Source organism: Miscanthus floridulus, chromosome 8, assembly GCF_019320115.1.
Source record: "Miscanthus floridulus cultivar M001 chromosome 8, ASM1932011v1, whole genome shotgun sequence".
NCBI classification, from domain to species: Eukaryota; Viridiplantae; Streptophyta; class Magnoliopsida; order Poales; family Poaceae; genus Miscanthus; species Miscanthus floridulus.
In genome coordinates this window covers 181,157,744-181,173,741 of record NC_089587.1, presented here as the reverse complement: position 1 = coordinate 181,173,741, position 15,998 = coordinate 181,157,744, and the positions used below count along the sequence as shown (strand labels likewise).

The 15,998-nt window shown below is 42.1% G+C and overlaps 2 protein-coding genes across 4 annotated transcripts; both read left to right on the top strand.

Moving 5' to 3' along the window:
* The first annotated feature begins 4,221 nt into the window (after positions 1-4,221).
* Positions 4,222-7,623, top strand: LOC136474186 (uncharacterized). 2 transcript variants are annotated; one of them, XM_066471786.1, is made up of 6 exons: positions 4,222-4,461; positions 5,201-5,314; positions 5,396-5,776; positions 5,850-5,935; positions 6,945-7,035; positions 7,215-7,623. In XM_066471786.1, the coding sequence occupies exons 2-6, from the start codon at positions 5,257-5,259 to the stop codon at positions 7,343-7,345; spliced, it is 747 nt and encodes a 248-aa protein (XP_066327883.1). In that variant the 5' UTR covers positions 4,222-4,461; positions 5,201-5,256; the 3' UTR covers positions 7,346-7,623. The 2 variants fall into 2 exon arrangements, with proteins under 2 accessions (XP_066327883.1, XP_066327882.1); XM_066471785.1 differs by having other exon boundaries at positions 7,197-7,623.
* Positions 7,624-7,953: 330 nt separating this feature from the next.
* Positions 7,954-12,079, top strand: LOC136474185 (nicotinamidase 1-like). 2 transcript variants are annotated; one of them, XM_066471784.1, is made up of 5 exons: positions 7,954-8,237; positions 8,872-9,055; positions 9,427-9,560; positions 9,738-9,827; positions 11,252-12,079. In XM_066471784.1, the coding sequence occupies exons 1-5, from the start codon at positions 8,085-8,087 to the stop codon at positions 11,324-11,326; spliced, it is 636 nt and encodes a 211-aa protein (XP_066327881.1). In that variant the 5' UTR covers positions 7,954-8,084; the 3' UTR covers positions 11,327-12,079. The 2 variants fall into 2 exon arrangements, with proteins under 2 accessions (XP_066327881.1, XP_066327880.1); XM_066471783.1 differs by having other exon boundaries at positions 7,962-8,237; positions 9,642-9,827.
* Positions 12,080-15,998: the final 3,919 nt, after the last annotated feature.

Sequence of the window (15,998 nt, the reverse complement as noted above, 5' to 3'; positions counted from 1 at the left end):
ATTCGCCGCGACGGAGTGTCGAAGAATCAACCCGTAAAGAGCACTTGATCCTTGCGCGGATCAAGGGGGAGCTACACCCTTGCGCGGGTGCTCCAACGAGGACTAGTGGAGAGTGGCGACTCTTCGATACCTCGGCAAAACATCGCCGCGTTCCTTTCTCTCCCTATTTACTTTGAGCACCTACTTTGAGTATTTACTTTGAGCAATTCAATACTTGTTTTACATCCATAGAATTGCTTGCTAGAGTAAGGTTGAAATATAGGTTGTGAGTTCGTTGTGCATTAGTTTAATAGAAACACCTTTCTAGGCACAAGGGGTTAATTGGGCTATCCGTAGGATTTGTTTATTGCAAGAGAATTTCGAATTAGCCCAATTCACCCCCCCTCTTGGGCATCTTGATCCTTTCACGGTCGATGATGACCGGACTCGGCAGTTTAGAGTTAGAGTTTTAAGTTGCCTAATTCACCCCCTCTTATGCGTCACGGTCCCTTACAATAGGAGTTGATTGGAAACACTTGATGCATATAACTTTCTTATCTAGAAATATACCTTAAACCCTGTGTAGGTCTAGGATCAAGTATATGCTTAGCCATGCTTAGCTCGGTAGAAGTCAGGTGATTTCCAGTCACCTGCGATATATAGGTGGATACTAGAGCACGGTTGGCTATATTTACTAACGTGGAAAAGAACCATGAGATAATGTAACTGGAGGCCGGACGGAGTCTATGTGTAGGTTGACTCATGTGATTCCGTCTATGATGATTAAGGACCGCATCGTTGGAGGCCCTCTTGTCATTTTGAACGTATACCTCACTTAGCTGGTCGGATAACTCGTTTTGACCGCGAAGCCGAGTAGCTCAACTTAGGCCGGGCCTCGTTCTGTTAGAGTACGCACACTGGAGGTAGTAAGGATGTGTGGGAAGCCAATATGAGGCCAAGGGTAGGTTAGAGTCCTAATCGACCTGGCATCCGGTAGTGTCCCTGATTGTGCGGCACTGATCGAACCCGTGAATTGGACCTGAGTTGTATCAAAGGTGACCTAAGGTGATCATTGATCTGATCTACCTAGGTTTGTATTAGGAATACTGCCCAGCTGGTTGCAATCGATTCGAATCGCCGTCTCTCCCGGATAGTGAGAAATTTGACGGAGCCCTTCATCGTAGTAATTGGATTATGGAATATGATCATTCTGATGAATATGAAAATCTTACACCGGCTATGATTAATATTGTTATGCTACTAAATGATATACCACATGTTTGGCATATGTTAGTTGCTAATCTAGATATGAATAGCTATAATTAACTTGGTTACCGAATTATAAAATGTATAGCTCAACTAGTGGCTTTTATGCAAAATGTTGTCAAGCTGGCTCCACTTATATAGCCCTGCATGATCCTTGGTGTCACTTTATTTTTGGTTTATGACATATAAGTCTAGCTGAGTATATTCGAGTATTCAGGGTTTATCCCACCATATTGCAGGTGAAATTCTCGGCCTGCTAAAGATGGTGGCTAACCATCGGTGGGCTCGGCGACTCTATATAGTGTTCTTATCTATATGCTTTTGTCAGAGAATGTCACGAATGCTAGCAATGTATTTGGAACTTATATTATTGTAATCATTTGAAAACTTTGTTGTTTTCACTAATCGATTTTGAAACCCAAACTTGTATTATTATTTGTGAACTCATTGTAAACATTATTTCCGCTGCAACTCCGTGTATATGATGTGTATTTGCTTAATTGTGCGATCTTGATTGTGATGTTGATTTACCAAGGTCTTTTGGACACTCGGCGGACTACCTGGTTTATATAAGTGAAAGTATGTGCGCGTCAACGTGTCAAACGGGAACGGCCGTACTTGAGCTTGTATGAATTGGACGGTTCTGTCACAGTTGCCATTGTACTTGTGCTCTTATAAATTGGTCGGTTCTGTGATAGATGACATCGTAGCAAGATTCAATATTATTTGCCATATGTGTAATTAAAAGAAAGGTTTTTGATTTACAAAACAGTTTTGGCAACTTATATATATATGTGTGTGTGTTTAAATTTGAAATTTAATCTAAAGTGTGTCAGTGATCATCTCCTTTATACCCAGTTAAAAATTTCAGGTGACTTAGTAAGTACTGACTTTGGGAGTATACTTTCTTACAACTATAATAAACAGAGTCATTTTACTAAATTGAAAAAATAAACTCACGACGTATCATTTCATCTAAAATAAATTGATTTCCAAAACAAACACTTCGCTAGAAGACACCGTATCATGCGGTGGCAATCGTCCAGCTCTCGGTCGTGCTTTGCCCCACCGTATCATGCGGTGGCAATCGTCTAGCTCTCGACCGTGCTTTACCCCTAAAAAGGTGCCAGAACGGCAGCACGGTGCGCGGCTCGTCCATGGTGATGATTGATGAACTTGTCGAACACTTTTAAGCACCTCGCGCAAGTCCGTATCCTTGCTGAGGGCATCGCACCGCCTCAATGATATCGACATCTCGTCCATCTCCATGCAACCGTCGCAAATGGCGTGTTTGCGGCCCTCGTGGTTGCGGTCGAACATCTGACATCTCAAACACTTGCCGAAGCCGCGGGGGCATGAGGTGCTCGCGGCGAGCTGCCACTTGCCAGTAAGAAGTTGCCTTTTTTTTTTTGGTAATCGCTATTTGGATGTAGCGGAAATATAACTCACCACCGGTTCGTTTTGGGAAGCATATTTCAACCAAATTTGACAGGAATTGTAAATATTCATTTCATGCCTGACGAATTTGACAAGTGAGACGTCAATGATGACTTCGTGAATCTCGAGATATGCTGACTCAGTTCTTCGAAGGTTGCCGGTGGTGACTTCATGAATCTCGAGATATGCTGGCTCATTTTTTCGAAGGTACTCATAGAGATACCATTTACGTATTCATAGGAATGAGGGATGAGTGTGCGGGCATATTATCTGTGTAATTCTTAAAAAAAAGAATTTGACAGACTCGATCAAAATGCCCGACGAATCGTAAACATTGTCCCTGATGACGGCAAAAATCACTGTGTCCCTGATGATGGTTACGCATAGCAATTGCACGCCCCGTTTTCAGTTCCAAATTGCTTCTGCTTAAGCTTTTAAGTCAAAATTTCAGATGAACCATTTAAAATTTAAACAATTTTTAGCTGATGTTAATTGATTTAATTTAATTGTTTTTCAATAAACGTCAGTCAATTAAGGAGAGTATAATGATGTCGGGTGCCATCATCAACCAACACAAGGAGAGTATAATGATCTCGGGTGCCATCATCAACCAACACACCAACACAGTAGAGATGCATATACTTTTACTCAACAAAGCTCAAACGTCAGAAACAGATAAAACTCAAATGTCAGAAACAGAATTGATATAAGAATGAATAAGAGAAGAACAGAGGAATCAATGTTTCCACAATTCCTCCACGAGATCAGAGGAAACCTCACTCGCGGACGAGATCTTGGAAAAATCCCTCTCGCAAACGAAGAAATTGCCACAAAACACGGTAAGGTTTTGGGACAGAGTGCGTTTGCTGTGCTCTCACCAGAACATCAACGAAACAACCCAATTAGCTAAGTACCCAAAGACGAACAGTTCTTCTTTGGACAGGAGAAGACGTGTGCCAGCCGAAAGGGCCCAGAAAATCACGGTGTCAGATCCAGGTGAGTTTAAGCTGACTCGGATTCAATCTCGCAAGATGGCAGGATGATTGCCGATTGCCTGGACCGGGTTCAAGTTCGAGGTCCAAACAAGAAGCTGATCTTGCGAACCACACACGAGTTTGTCCAAATCAACGAGAAACCAGAACAAAATAAAACCGATTGGGAGGCTCTAGGAAAAGCAACGCAACCAAGAGGAAGCCCTCGACCAACCGAGATTGATAAAAAAAACACAAGAAACTAATGGAAACGGAGAAACAATCTCAAACTCGGCGAACCGAGGCCGGCGGCGCGGGCGAGGAGCTACACGGGCGGTCGAGTGGATATATATGCGCACGGGCACGTGGGTTCCTGATTAGGGTTTATCACGTGCTGACTTGGGCCGGCCCAATGTTAGCCCATACGGAGAAACTGGGCCCAGCGGGGATTGTGTACAGTCCAGAACGGCCCAAAGTAATGCAACGGGATTTTCTGGCAGACCCGATCCAAAATCCGACCGTTGCGCAGGGAGCGAGCGCTCCCCTTCCCCTTTTCCCCTCCTCGCAGTCGCAGAGCGTACCAGAAAAGCTTTTCCGCCCCCCTCTCCGATTGCGAATCTTCCGGCAACTACCACGCACGCCGAGTTCTTGGTCTAGGCAAGAGAGGAACAAGGAGAAACCCTCCCTCGTCCCGTTCAACCTTCGCCGTCGACTCCACCGGAGCACGCCGTCGCGAGTTCCTCTCCGCGTCCTCGTTCTCCTTGCTGCTGGACCCGCAGTGGAGATCGACCTGTTTTCTCCTGTGCTGGTAAACCCTAGCTCTCTCTCTCTCTCTCCCTCCCATTCCTTTTTCCCCCCTCGTTCGCTGTGATGTGAACCAATGAAGCGAAACCCTAACGTTCCTACAGTACTTCGGCCCGTTTGGTCTAGATGCGGCCATTCTTGGGATGCCGCAAATGTGGATTTGTTCGCTGTTCCTAGCTTATCGCCTTAGCCCTTCTTGAGCGCGCCCAAGGTCTCAGTGGGATTCACAATCCATCAGTTAGGGGTGCGAGGGATTCGAAAATTCTTTCTTTGTTGATTTGTTGGCATAAGCAGATCTGATGCTTATCTAAAATCCCAGTTAGATCTTGGTTGACTTGGTAGTAGAGGATATGTGCGTTTTGATGTTCTTGGGTTCACTAATTTAGTGGTGCTTCCGTCAATGTCATCTCAGTGGAAAGTGCTATCACATAGGTGCGCAAAGAAAGGTTGCACAGTTACATCACCAGGATCCTATCTAGACACTGTCTCCTCTTTGTAAATCGTTCATGTTATGTAATTTTGCTACATGAAATTTCAAAAGCAGCCTCTGTAAAATGAAATGCAACTTCTTCCCCTTGTTCTGATCCAGTTTAGTATGTTTTCCGTTTAGTGATACTTCGAATCCATATTAAATTAGCACCCCCAGAACTTATTTCAGATCTTGTTCAGTTCCTGTACAACAAAAATACCGTATAGAAGTCACCATTTATTGTTTCTGTGTTCTGATTAGTTTCTCTTTACAGTCAATTGGATATTAGCCAGGCTTTCAAGGTAGAAACAAGAAGCTTTTTGTTCCATCATGGCCTTACCAACTCCAGTACCTGTTTTGTTTGATGAGAACCAACAGATAAATAGAGGTGAGATTGCATTTTTATCAAAAACTAATTTGTGAAAAGGAATTTTCCTGAAATAGATACATTTTTTATCTGCATGTTCAGGTAAGATGGCTGATGGACTAAGGGCCAAAGGGCTGAAGCCATCCGAGAATACTGGCAAGCAAGGGAGGAGAGCTCTTCATGATTTGTCCAACGTTTCTAAAGGCACTGGTTTGAAGGACACTTCCACCCTGAAAGAGAAGTCCCGGCAGAAGCCTCGTAGTAATGTGACCAACACTATTAAAGGCACTGCTTTGAAGGACAAGCCCATCCTGAAAGAGAAGTCCACCCAGAAACAGAGGTCAGAAGCTCTTAAGAACCCGCTGAAAATTTTAACTGATGCAGAGATCAAAATGTGCCATGAGTGGGCTAAGGATGGGGTGGAGGGATTTCACTCGACACAAAATGATTCTCAGAAGTTGGATAAGGATCTGCTAGACAAACGTATGATCGCTCTTCTTGGTTCTTCAATATGTGTCATATCTATAGTATGTGTCTAATTATGCATGCTATTTAGGTGTCAAGAAGAAAGTGGTAGCGGTAAACTCAGCCCTGTGTGGTTGGTCAGATACAGTATTTGATTCACTAAAGTTTCCAGCTAAGGTATGTGGCCCAGTATCACACAATACTTTTCAAAATTCGTGCAGGTTGTTCATAAGGTTGAAGTATGTTATCAGGGATTTATTTTACAAAATCATGACTCCATTTCTGTATGATTGTCACAGTCCCATGCAAGCTCATAATTAAGCAAGCAGAACTTGTTATTATTAAGAATGAGATATTAGAATGGGGAAATTATGTGTTACTTGATTGTGTAGTTCTCCTTGTTAACTGATAGAAGTTGTCACTAGTCCGCTGGAGTCATGGGGTAAAGCAGTAAAATGATTAATCACCTAGCTTTCTGGTAGTAACGGGAAACTACTATATCACAAAAGTTTATATTGTGTTATCTACTGACAAGCTTGATCTTGTTTGGTTGCTCCAGTACCTTATAGTTTCGACAAAGCTATGTTTGTGAGATAGTCACTCTTGGAATTCTGAATCTGGCTTTCTGCTTACAGCATTTGCTTATTATAAGAAAATATATCCGAAATTTAAAACACCTTTAATAATCATCCCATTTCTGGATATTGGAATTTTCCCAATGCCAATAGTACTGAAGGAAGCTGGCTATCTATGAATAACGTATTGTTTCACAAGGCATAGCATCTTGTCCCATTGTAGGTTTATTTTAGGAAGATAACAGGTCTCCCATGTAGGGGTATGGTCAATAAAAATCTGAAATGTAGCACGTGTAGAAGTTCAATAACAGTTGGTTCATATTGTTTTCTTAGCCATCTTGTCATCTGTATGCGCCTATGCATTTTGGATTATGTCCTGCTATTGATGCATCATTTACACCAACAACATGAATTCGCATCCAGTTATTTGATTTGCTCTTGTTATACATATGCAATTAATTCCCATTGTAAAGTGTAGACATCGAAGCAAGTAGCAGATAATACTAGAAAGATGATTTCTAGACCACAGCTTTTTTTTCCCGTTTCCTCTCTTTTTTCTCCCTTGCACTGTCATACCAGAAACATAATTCATGTGTCTCTTTATGATTCAGGAGGTTGCTGAGTTTTTTAATGAACCAAATGTGCTGGAGCTGGAACCTGAGATTCTCCCGGACATCAGTTGGCGTCTCCCAAGTTCAGCAGGTAGGTTTCTCCCTTATCTCTGACAAATGTGTTGTCAATCACGTTTTACCTGCTGTACTTGCTAAGTGTTGCTATCCTGCAGCTGCTTTTTTTCTCTTTTGTGTTTTCTCAAATATTTCAGTTCTTTATCACGGTGATATTTCTGTTCTGATTGCATGTAGCTTGTGACTTCCATGCAGATGATAAAGCAAAGATTGCTGAAGACTGTCTTGATGAGCTTGACCAGTACCCTTCTTTGGAGGAGAACAGTAAAGTTGTTTTTGAGCTGAGAGATGACGAGCCAGCCATCCCGCTACTGGGAGTGTATTGAAGAATCTGTGCCAGGTGGACAGAAAGCTCTGCTGGCTGCTTGCTCTGGAGCCGTCTAGTCTAGAATGCTACTAGGTCTTGAACAATGAACCTGATGTTTTTCCCCAGCTATGTTCTGGTGGGATACTGGTGATGTGTAGGATTTCACAGTTTCAGTACTGGTACACCAGTTCGCGCTTCCTGTATGTTATGCTTGATGATGGTGATGGGTTTGTGGAACTGCGGGTGGTACAATTCTATCATTTTCAACAAAACAAATCTATGAATGAACTCTATATATTATCATGAATCATGATATGAGTTGGCAGTGCTTCAGATAACCATAATATGGTCCTAAATAGAGTGAAATTCTTGGCACTAATCTTATCTGCCAAAGCCTGCACGGCACGAGACGAAGCGGGGTCGTCGGGTTGGTTCGTCGAAACACACTGGTGAAACTTGTAGAATCAAAGGACTAAATCACATCAGTAGTGGTTTGGGCCAGTAGTGGATTCGCGAATCTACTACGGCAGGTCTTCGATTGGCCAAAAGGTCAAATCGAAGTTGTGTATACTACAGTGCGTGCACGAGAGGACAGGAGCGCGTGGTTCGTCCGCCGCCCGCACGGTGTGGACGCGAAAAATTATTTAGCCCTCCTCCTCGGCTGCTGCCTTCGGCCTTCCTCACACTGACCTCGCCGTGCACTTGAGAGGTCAACTAGAGCCTACCGAGCGTTCGAGCCAGTCGCCGGCGCGAGGAGAATGGGGACGGAGGCCGACGCCGCAGCCGTGGACCTGCTCCGGTCGCAGATCCCGTTCCAGACCGACGGGGAGCTCGTCCTCCCGCCGCGCGGTGTGGGGCTCGTCCTCGTCGACCTCTGCAACGGCTTCTGCACTGTCAGCGCCGGGAACCTCGTGAGCCTCCTCCTCTTTACTCACCGCCGTCTCTAGGTTCTCGCGTGTTCGCGCCTTTTTTCTTTTTCCTCGATGATTGTTTAAGCTCGCGTGGGATTGGGAAAGCTTCGATTCTGTTCTGTTCCTCGCTTGATCGCAACACTAAAATCGTTCGGTTTCATGGCAAGAAAGGGTAAGCAGTGCAGCGATCTTGTAGGGATCTGCGATAGGGACAGAAGTGATCGCTCACTACTGGATTTATCCTCCTCGATTGTATCGTTGTATTTTTCCTTGCTCTTCCCTCTACCTATTTTTTTAGTCTGTTTCCTGCTCATCAGTATAAAAAAAAAACTCTCGACCAGTGTTTGGATATGCACAGTACAGCTGTACAAGTAATGCCCCGTTGACCTCCATCTTAGATAGACCTGAAATTTATGCTGATCCTATGAGACTGTTTTGTTGTTATTATTTATTATTCTAGCGTAAAACACGGGCTGTCATCGTTATATTAGCATGTCCTCTTCGTTTCTCCTTGCGATTTCGCAAATTTCCGTCTCCTTTTTGGGTTCATGCGTCGTGCTGTCAGTAGGTTTGATTGTTGTTTCATACAGACTATTTTAGACTGACCGAGTAATTTATTCTTTTTCATTCACAGGCTCCTGTTGCGCCAAATAAGCAGATCAGTAAGATGGTGGAAGAGGCCGCTAGGCTCTCTAAGCTGTTCTGTGATAGAAACTTGCCCATCTTTGCATTCCTGGATACCCATTATCCAGATAAGCCAGAACCGCCGTATCCCCCACATTGTATCATTGGTACTGGGGAGGAGAACTTCGTTCCAGGTTGGTGCTAAATATTTCAGAATTGTTGCCCAACTTGGTGCTTAGTTTTTATTTCCTGTAGAGTGTGTTTGGCTTTAGGAACCAAACCCGTCCCAAATGAGGTGGTGCGTCATGAGTTCATCCGATGAATTTTGGTGGAATCACCTTGTTCTTATGCTTGTACTAATTACTAGCTTGAGATGGAAGAGGTGGTGGAGAATCAATCCATTTTATTCAACAAACCAAACAAAAAAGTGAAGAGTGAGAAGATGATGGACCACCTAATTCCTCAAACCAAACACATCCTTAATGATTTATACTGACAATACATGAGAAGAACAATGAAATATGATTGATTTTCTGTGTGACCCGTTTCATTTTGCAATGTGCAGATCTGGAGTGGTTGGAAAAGGAGCCAAATGTGACTATAAAGAGGAAAAGTTGTATTGATGGGTACATCAGCTGCATAGAGAAGGACGGGTCTAGTGTTTTTGTTGACTGGGTTGGAAAATATCAGATCAAAACTGTGAGTTGTCTTAATACAGAAGGATTTCAGAGATAGACTCTATCCTATTGTGTATGACTTGGGGGCATGGGTTCGATGCAGGTCTTGGTACTCGGGATATGCACGGACATCTGTGTTTTGGATTTTGCAAGCTCAACTCTGGCTGCTCGAAATATTGACCGAGTGCCTCCATTACAGGATGTCGTGATTTATTCAGAGGGGTGTGCTACATATGACCTTCCTGTTGAGATTGCTATGAATATCAAAGGAGCTCTTGCCCATCCACAGGTACCGAATCACTGATGTCCATACATTAAAAAAAAAATCAAACCGTACACTATGGGAATGCTTTTCGTGGACGATGTAGTGCTAGTTGATGAAAGCCGGACAGGAGTGAATCAAAAACTGGAGTTATGGCGGGAGACTTTGGAGTCCAAAGGTTTTAGACTTAGTAGAACTAAAACTGAGTATATAAGATGTGACTTCGGCACTACTACTCGGGAGGAGAAAGATGTTAGTTTGGAAGGTCAAGTAGTGCCTAGAAAGGATACCTTTCGATATTTAGGATCAATGCTACAGAGGGACGGGGATATTGATGAAGATATTAGCCATAGAATCAAAGCAGGGTGGATGAAGTGGCGGCAAGCGTCTGGTGTACTATGTGACAAAAGGGTACCATAGAAGCTAAAAGGCAAGTTTTATAGGACGGCGATTAGACCTGCTATGTTGTATGGTGCAGAATGTTGGCCTACGAAAAGACGACATATTCAACAGCTAAGTGTCGCGGAAATGCGTATGTTGCGTTGGATTTGCGGTCATACAAGAAGGGATCGAGTCCGGAACGATGATATACGTGAGAGATTAGGGGTAGCGCCAATTGAAGAAAAGCTTGTCCAACACCGGTTGAGATGGTTTGGACATGTGCAACGGAGACCTCCAGATGCACCGGTGCGTAGTGGAATCCTAAGTCAGGATAGTAACGTGAAGAGAGGCAGAGGAAGACCGAAGTTGACTTGGGTAGAGGCAATAAAAGGAGACTTGAAAGGATGGAATATACCCAAAGACTTAGCCTTAGATAGGAGTGCTTGGAAGACAGCTATTCACGTGCCTGAACCTTGATTGCTTCTGTTGGGTTTCAACTCTAGCCTATCCCAACTTGTTTGGGACTTAAAGGCTTTGTTGTTGTTGTTGTTGTTGTTGTTGTTGTACACTATGGGAATCTTCAGATGGCCACAATCACATTTTTATATATAGAAGAATGAATGAAAAATTATCCTTGGAGAAAAACTAAACCTAGAAATTTTCAAGATGATACTGCTCAATCCATTTACATAATAGGGTGGTTGTTGGCTGAGCTTTTTTCCCCCCCAAATACAGCACCTTTACAAAGTTTATTTCATGCCAACAGCAAGGAAAGTTTGCACATACAAAAAATAAAGGGAACCATTTCGTTTCCAAATGAACAAATTTATTTAAATCAGTAGGCCCTGCCCCTCCTGTTCCCTCAAAACACACACACACACACACACATGCATGATTCTTGGGAAACCTAAGGGGTTAAAAGATATTGCTCCTGTGTTAAGTTTACACAATCATCAGTTGCAAATAACATTCTTTTGGAACCAGTAGAACATTGCTCGACATAAACTGGCTGCTCTCTAAGAGATGCTGAAGGGAGAACCTTACAATCAACTTACCATTCAATATTGCAGGATCTGATGCATCATATTGGACTCTATATGGCCAAAGGAAGGGGTGCAAAGGTAGTTGACAGGGTGGTTATTTGAACCTTGAATCAAAAAACTTGCCCTCGTCGTAGTGATGTTGCTAGAGTTTCCTCAGTCCTCTCATCCTTCCATTGTAACAAAATCAGATATATATGCATCTTAGCATAAAGTTGTTGAGATACTATATAATGCTAGCGACAACTATATTGAATATGTAAAGATGTGCTCATTTTGTGGTTAGCTTGTACATATTTCCTAAGTTACTCTGTCCTGCCAAACATGCGCCATTTTAATATGCACCGTGTTTTCTCACGGGTAGCTAATGTTCGATTCTGGGACTGTATATTTGCATTTAATAAAATACTTCCTTCATTTTAAATTATAAGATGTTTTGATTTTCTAGATACTTAGCTTTTGCTATGCACTTAGATATACACCATTTATAGATACATATAAAATGTATCTAAAAAGCCAAAAGCCTTATAATTTAGAATAGGGGGGGTATAAAACTTTCTCTAGTCTTGGCAAAAAGAAAAATGTTGGTTGAAGGGAGCTTTATATTACTAATAACTTGGTTGACAATATTGATGAGAGTATTTCCGAGTATACTACGGAATAGAATATATGAAAAGATATTTTTGCACTATATATTACTCAGCCGTTCCAAATTGTAAGACATATTAGTTTTTTCAGGTACATCGTTGTAACTATGTATCTATAGATACTATATGTTTAAGTGCATAGCAAAAACTATAGATCTAGAAAAAGTCAAAATATCTTATAATTTAGGATGGATGGAGCACTATTAGTACAGTTCACCTTTTCTCCTTTGTAACATTGAATCATCTAAGTTTAAAATAAAACTTAACGACATTGGCCTACAGGTATAAAACACGCACTTGCTACTAATAAACTAATGAGGAAACAAAGGAATAGTCAAATAGTTAATATAACAAAGCCATACCTATATATAGAGATATGAAAAAAAGGAATACATGAATAGGCAGAGAGGAATAGAACAACAGAGGATACATATACATCCATGACAGCTGTTTTTTTTAAAGAACACAAATCCATTAACCATGCAACCCAACAGACTCGTTGGCTACATGATCTGACACAATCCTCGGGAAATCCTTAAGCCAAACATAACAGCTTTCGGATGACTCTAGAGAAGAACCAAGCTTAGCTAATTGGTGCGCAACACGATTACATTCTCTTGGGCAATATGTTACATGGTACATGTGGAAGTTATGAAGAGAAAGCAACATTCTAGCCTATTTAATAATCCATCTCCTCTTCTATTGAAGAGTTTCTCAAATTTATACAATCTATCTTTACGATGATTTTTCCCATACCAAGAACATCAACAATCTTCAAAGCATTTGTGATGGCCATAGCCTCTACATGGAGGGGATCCTAAAGGTTATGCAATTTACGTGCTACCATCATTCTTAGATACCCATCACAATCTCTAGCAATAACTCCCCAACCATCATTTCCACATTGCTTACTGAAGGAACCACCAACATTTATTTTGGGGAATCTCCCTCTAGTCGCCTCCGCATACGACAAAAAAGAACAAGACTTTTATTTTGGTTGTTTTGGCTTTAGGTAGTCGGTGAAACTTCTCACTAGATCTCTAATCAAGCAAACCACTTTATCCAATATAAATACTCCTCCTTGAGAGACCTTGTACCGAGTAGTCCACCAAAACCATGATAATGTCAACATTTCAGTTTGCAAGTCTCATTTAGTTTCTGTATTTCCACTAGGACATGTTGTGCCAAAGAAAAATCCAAGAGTTGATTCCGCTTCTCTTCAAGCTGAAGGCTACGCCAAACCTAGCGCGCACACTTGCACTTGAGGAACAGATAACTGTCCATCCTCATCTAATCGGTGACACATTGTACAGATAGTTTCAAGCTTCATCCCCTTTTTAAATTTTGTCGTGGTGGTAAACTACTATGGGCCAACCTCCAAATGAATGCTTCATCTTATATAGGACTTGGTATTCCCATATTTGTTTCCATTTAAAATTACCATTGTCCCCACCAGAATGACCTTGCAGACCTTCTTCCTATTCCAACTCACTTAGATATAGTTTGTGGGCTGATTTAACATAAAATTTGCCCTTTGCATCAAGATGCCAAACTAAAAAGTCAGCTTCATCATCATGTAAATGTATTCACAACATTACATCAACATCTTATTGACGAAAAAAGTCATGAACCATCCTGCCATGTCACCTCTTTTGGTTTGAATTATTTTGTAGACTTCCACGTAGAAACGGTGAACTTTCAAGTTGGGAAGTTTGCCTTTTTGGGATACTACCATCCAATAATAATCCAACTCTGAAACAAATACTTCCATGCATTGATCCAGCAAATGGGTATATAAGAGGATTTGTTCCTCGGAGCCTCAATCTTTCCTACGGGGAATATGTAATAATGGTAACTTTGATAGTGGTGATGATGCATCCAAATGGGTTGGGGAGACCATCAAGCTTCCATGTGTTACCCCTCTGGTTGTCAATGCTTGTTTTAGGGTGTAGATGCATATAAAAGATGTTATAGTTGATAATGCAATCATGGTGGAATGGTATATGCTTGTTATAGAAACAACACATTAGTGTCAATAGCTAAGGTTTGAGCGTTATAAGCTGAATCATTAATTAATGTATGCATTTTGTATAGGTGGGGGAAGAGGAGTGTAGGTTGTAGGGGGTAGAAACACGTGTATTGAATGTTCTTGAAAAATAATCGATTGGAAACAAAAAGCATGGCTCTACCATTGTTGCATCAGCAACTAATATTATAATAACCACCTTGTGCTATTGTGCACCATAGAAACACCAGGAGGAGCGGGTGTTTGCCACAACAAAGTCTCTAACCATAAAACCGGTGCTAGTTTTTTCAAATGAGATCCTCCGGGACGAGAAGAGAGAACCTCATGACGATGCCTCTAACGAGAAATATGCTACGTCATTGTCCGGATCAGAAAAAGGCAAACATGGCATTTCCCCTCAACTTTCAAAAAGTCTAGTTTAGTCCTTAAACAATTCATTTGCGGGTCGATCTCGTCCATCCCCATCAAGTAATAGCTATGTGTCCAGGACTACATGCCAAAAGTCATTGCTGCCCCTCGCCCATCCTTTTGGAAGCCGCCCAGGCTTCACAGCGTCCCGTCCACCATTTCCTCCCCGTTTCCCCTCTTCTCTCGATCTCATCCATCCGATGCCTCAGGTTCCGCGAGAGGAGCCGCCCAGTCTCATGGGAGGAAGAGCCGTGAGAGGAGCAGAGCAATGTGGGGCAGGCGCAAGTTGAGGAACTCTGTGCTTTCCAGGATTGGATAGATGAAGAATTTGAAGGTAGAGCAAAAAAGGTGATTCAAGACTTAGTTTCGATGAGGCACAGTGTGTCAGAGCTGTACCAACAATCAGCTGAACAATGGGATGATATGTATGCTGATTGACAGAGAGCAAAACAAGAAATTTGTAAATTGAAACGAACAATTAGAGAGCAACAAGACTGCATTGTAATCTTAATTGTTTTTAGCATTGTAATTGCTTGTGGCCTATGGTTCATTGTGTAACCATTGGAATGGATGTAGAAACAAATTTAACATGTCTGTCATGTCTCATGTCCACAAACAAATTTAACATGTCTGTCATGTCTCATGTCTGGTGCTCAGGTTTTTGACACAACAAATTCAAGTGTTCACAAACTAAGGATTGCGTGATACAAAGGCATTAATATTATTGCCTTCAAATTACATCTTTTTCTTTGAATGCACCAGACGTGTTGATGCTTTTTCTAAGAAGAGTTGCTTTGTCCTGCTGCTGCTCCACGTCCAAGTGATGAGGACTGGATGTTTGCAGATGCACGCCCTCCTTGCACATTGATTGTTGCCTTTGCAAATGAGCCAGCAGTCCCAGCGTTGGTCTCAATGACAACAGAAGCACTCCCTCCAGCAGATGCCTTCACGGACGCTTGAGCACTTGACTTTATAGATGCTTGAGCACTCTCTCCAAAAGATATCAGTCTTCTCTTATGGCCAGACTATAAATAACAAAGCTGATTTAGGCAAACATACAATTTACTTAGGTTGTACCATGGACATGCCGTCAATATTACTAACTTGTATAAATGATGAACCCTCAAGCATCTTACTCTGAGTTGATGATACCGCTATGGATTTTCCTTTAGTTTGCTTCGACTGTGCAGGTTCAATTGCCAGCAGGGTACTCTGACTTGCATTGGTGGCGGGATGATTAGATGACCCAGCATGTTCTTGCTGCTATGCAATACAGACCATGCAATTGGGTAAATCTAGTTATTGGCATCCCTGCCAATAGCTGACAACAATTCACCTTTCAATGGCCCCTTCAGGAAACAACCATCAAGCCCAACTACCCTCTTGCATCCATCTAAGAATCCTCTTCTACATGTATCAAAACATATGTAGAACCTTTGAAACACATGGTCCTCTTCCTCTGGGTCAAGGACAACATGCACACTAGTTATGGGATTACTACGCTGTAGCTCAAGAGCATAGCGAAACAACTTGGAGTACTCACCAGTCTGAGTATCCATTATTTTCTTCACTACCCGTGCCTTTGCTCTCTTAATCATTGTTATTGACACATCCACTCCCATGTCCTATTGTACTGTCTCCTTCATTGCTCTAGCCTTCCAAGATGGATTAGCCTTGATAGTACTCTCATACTTGT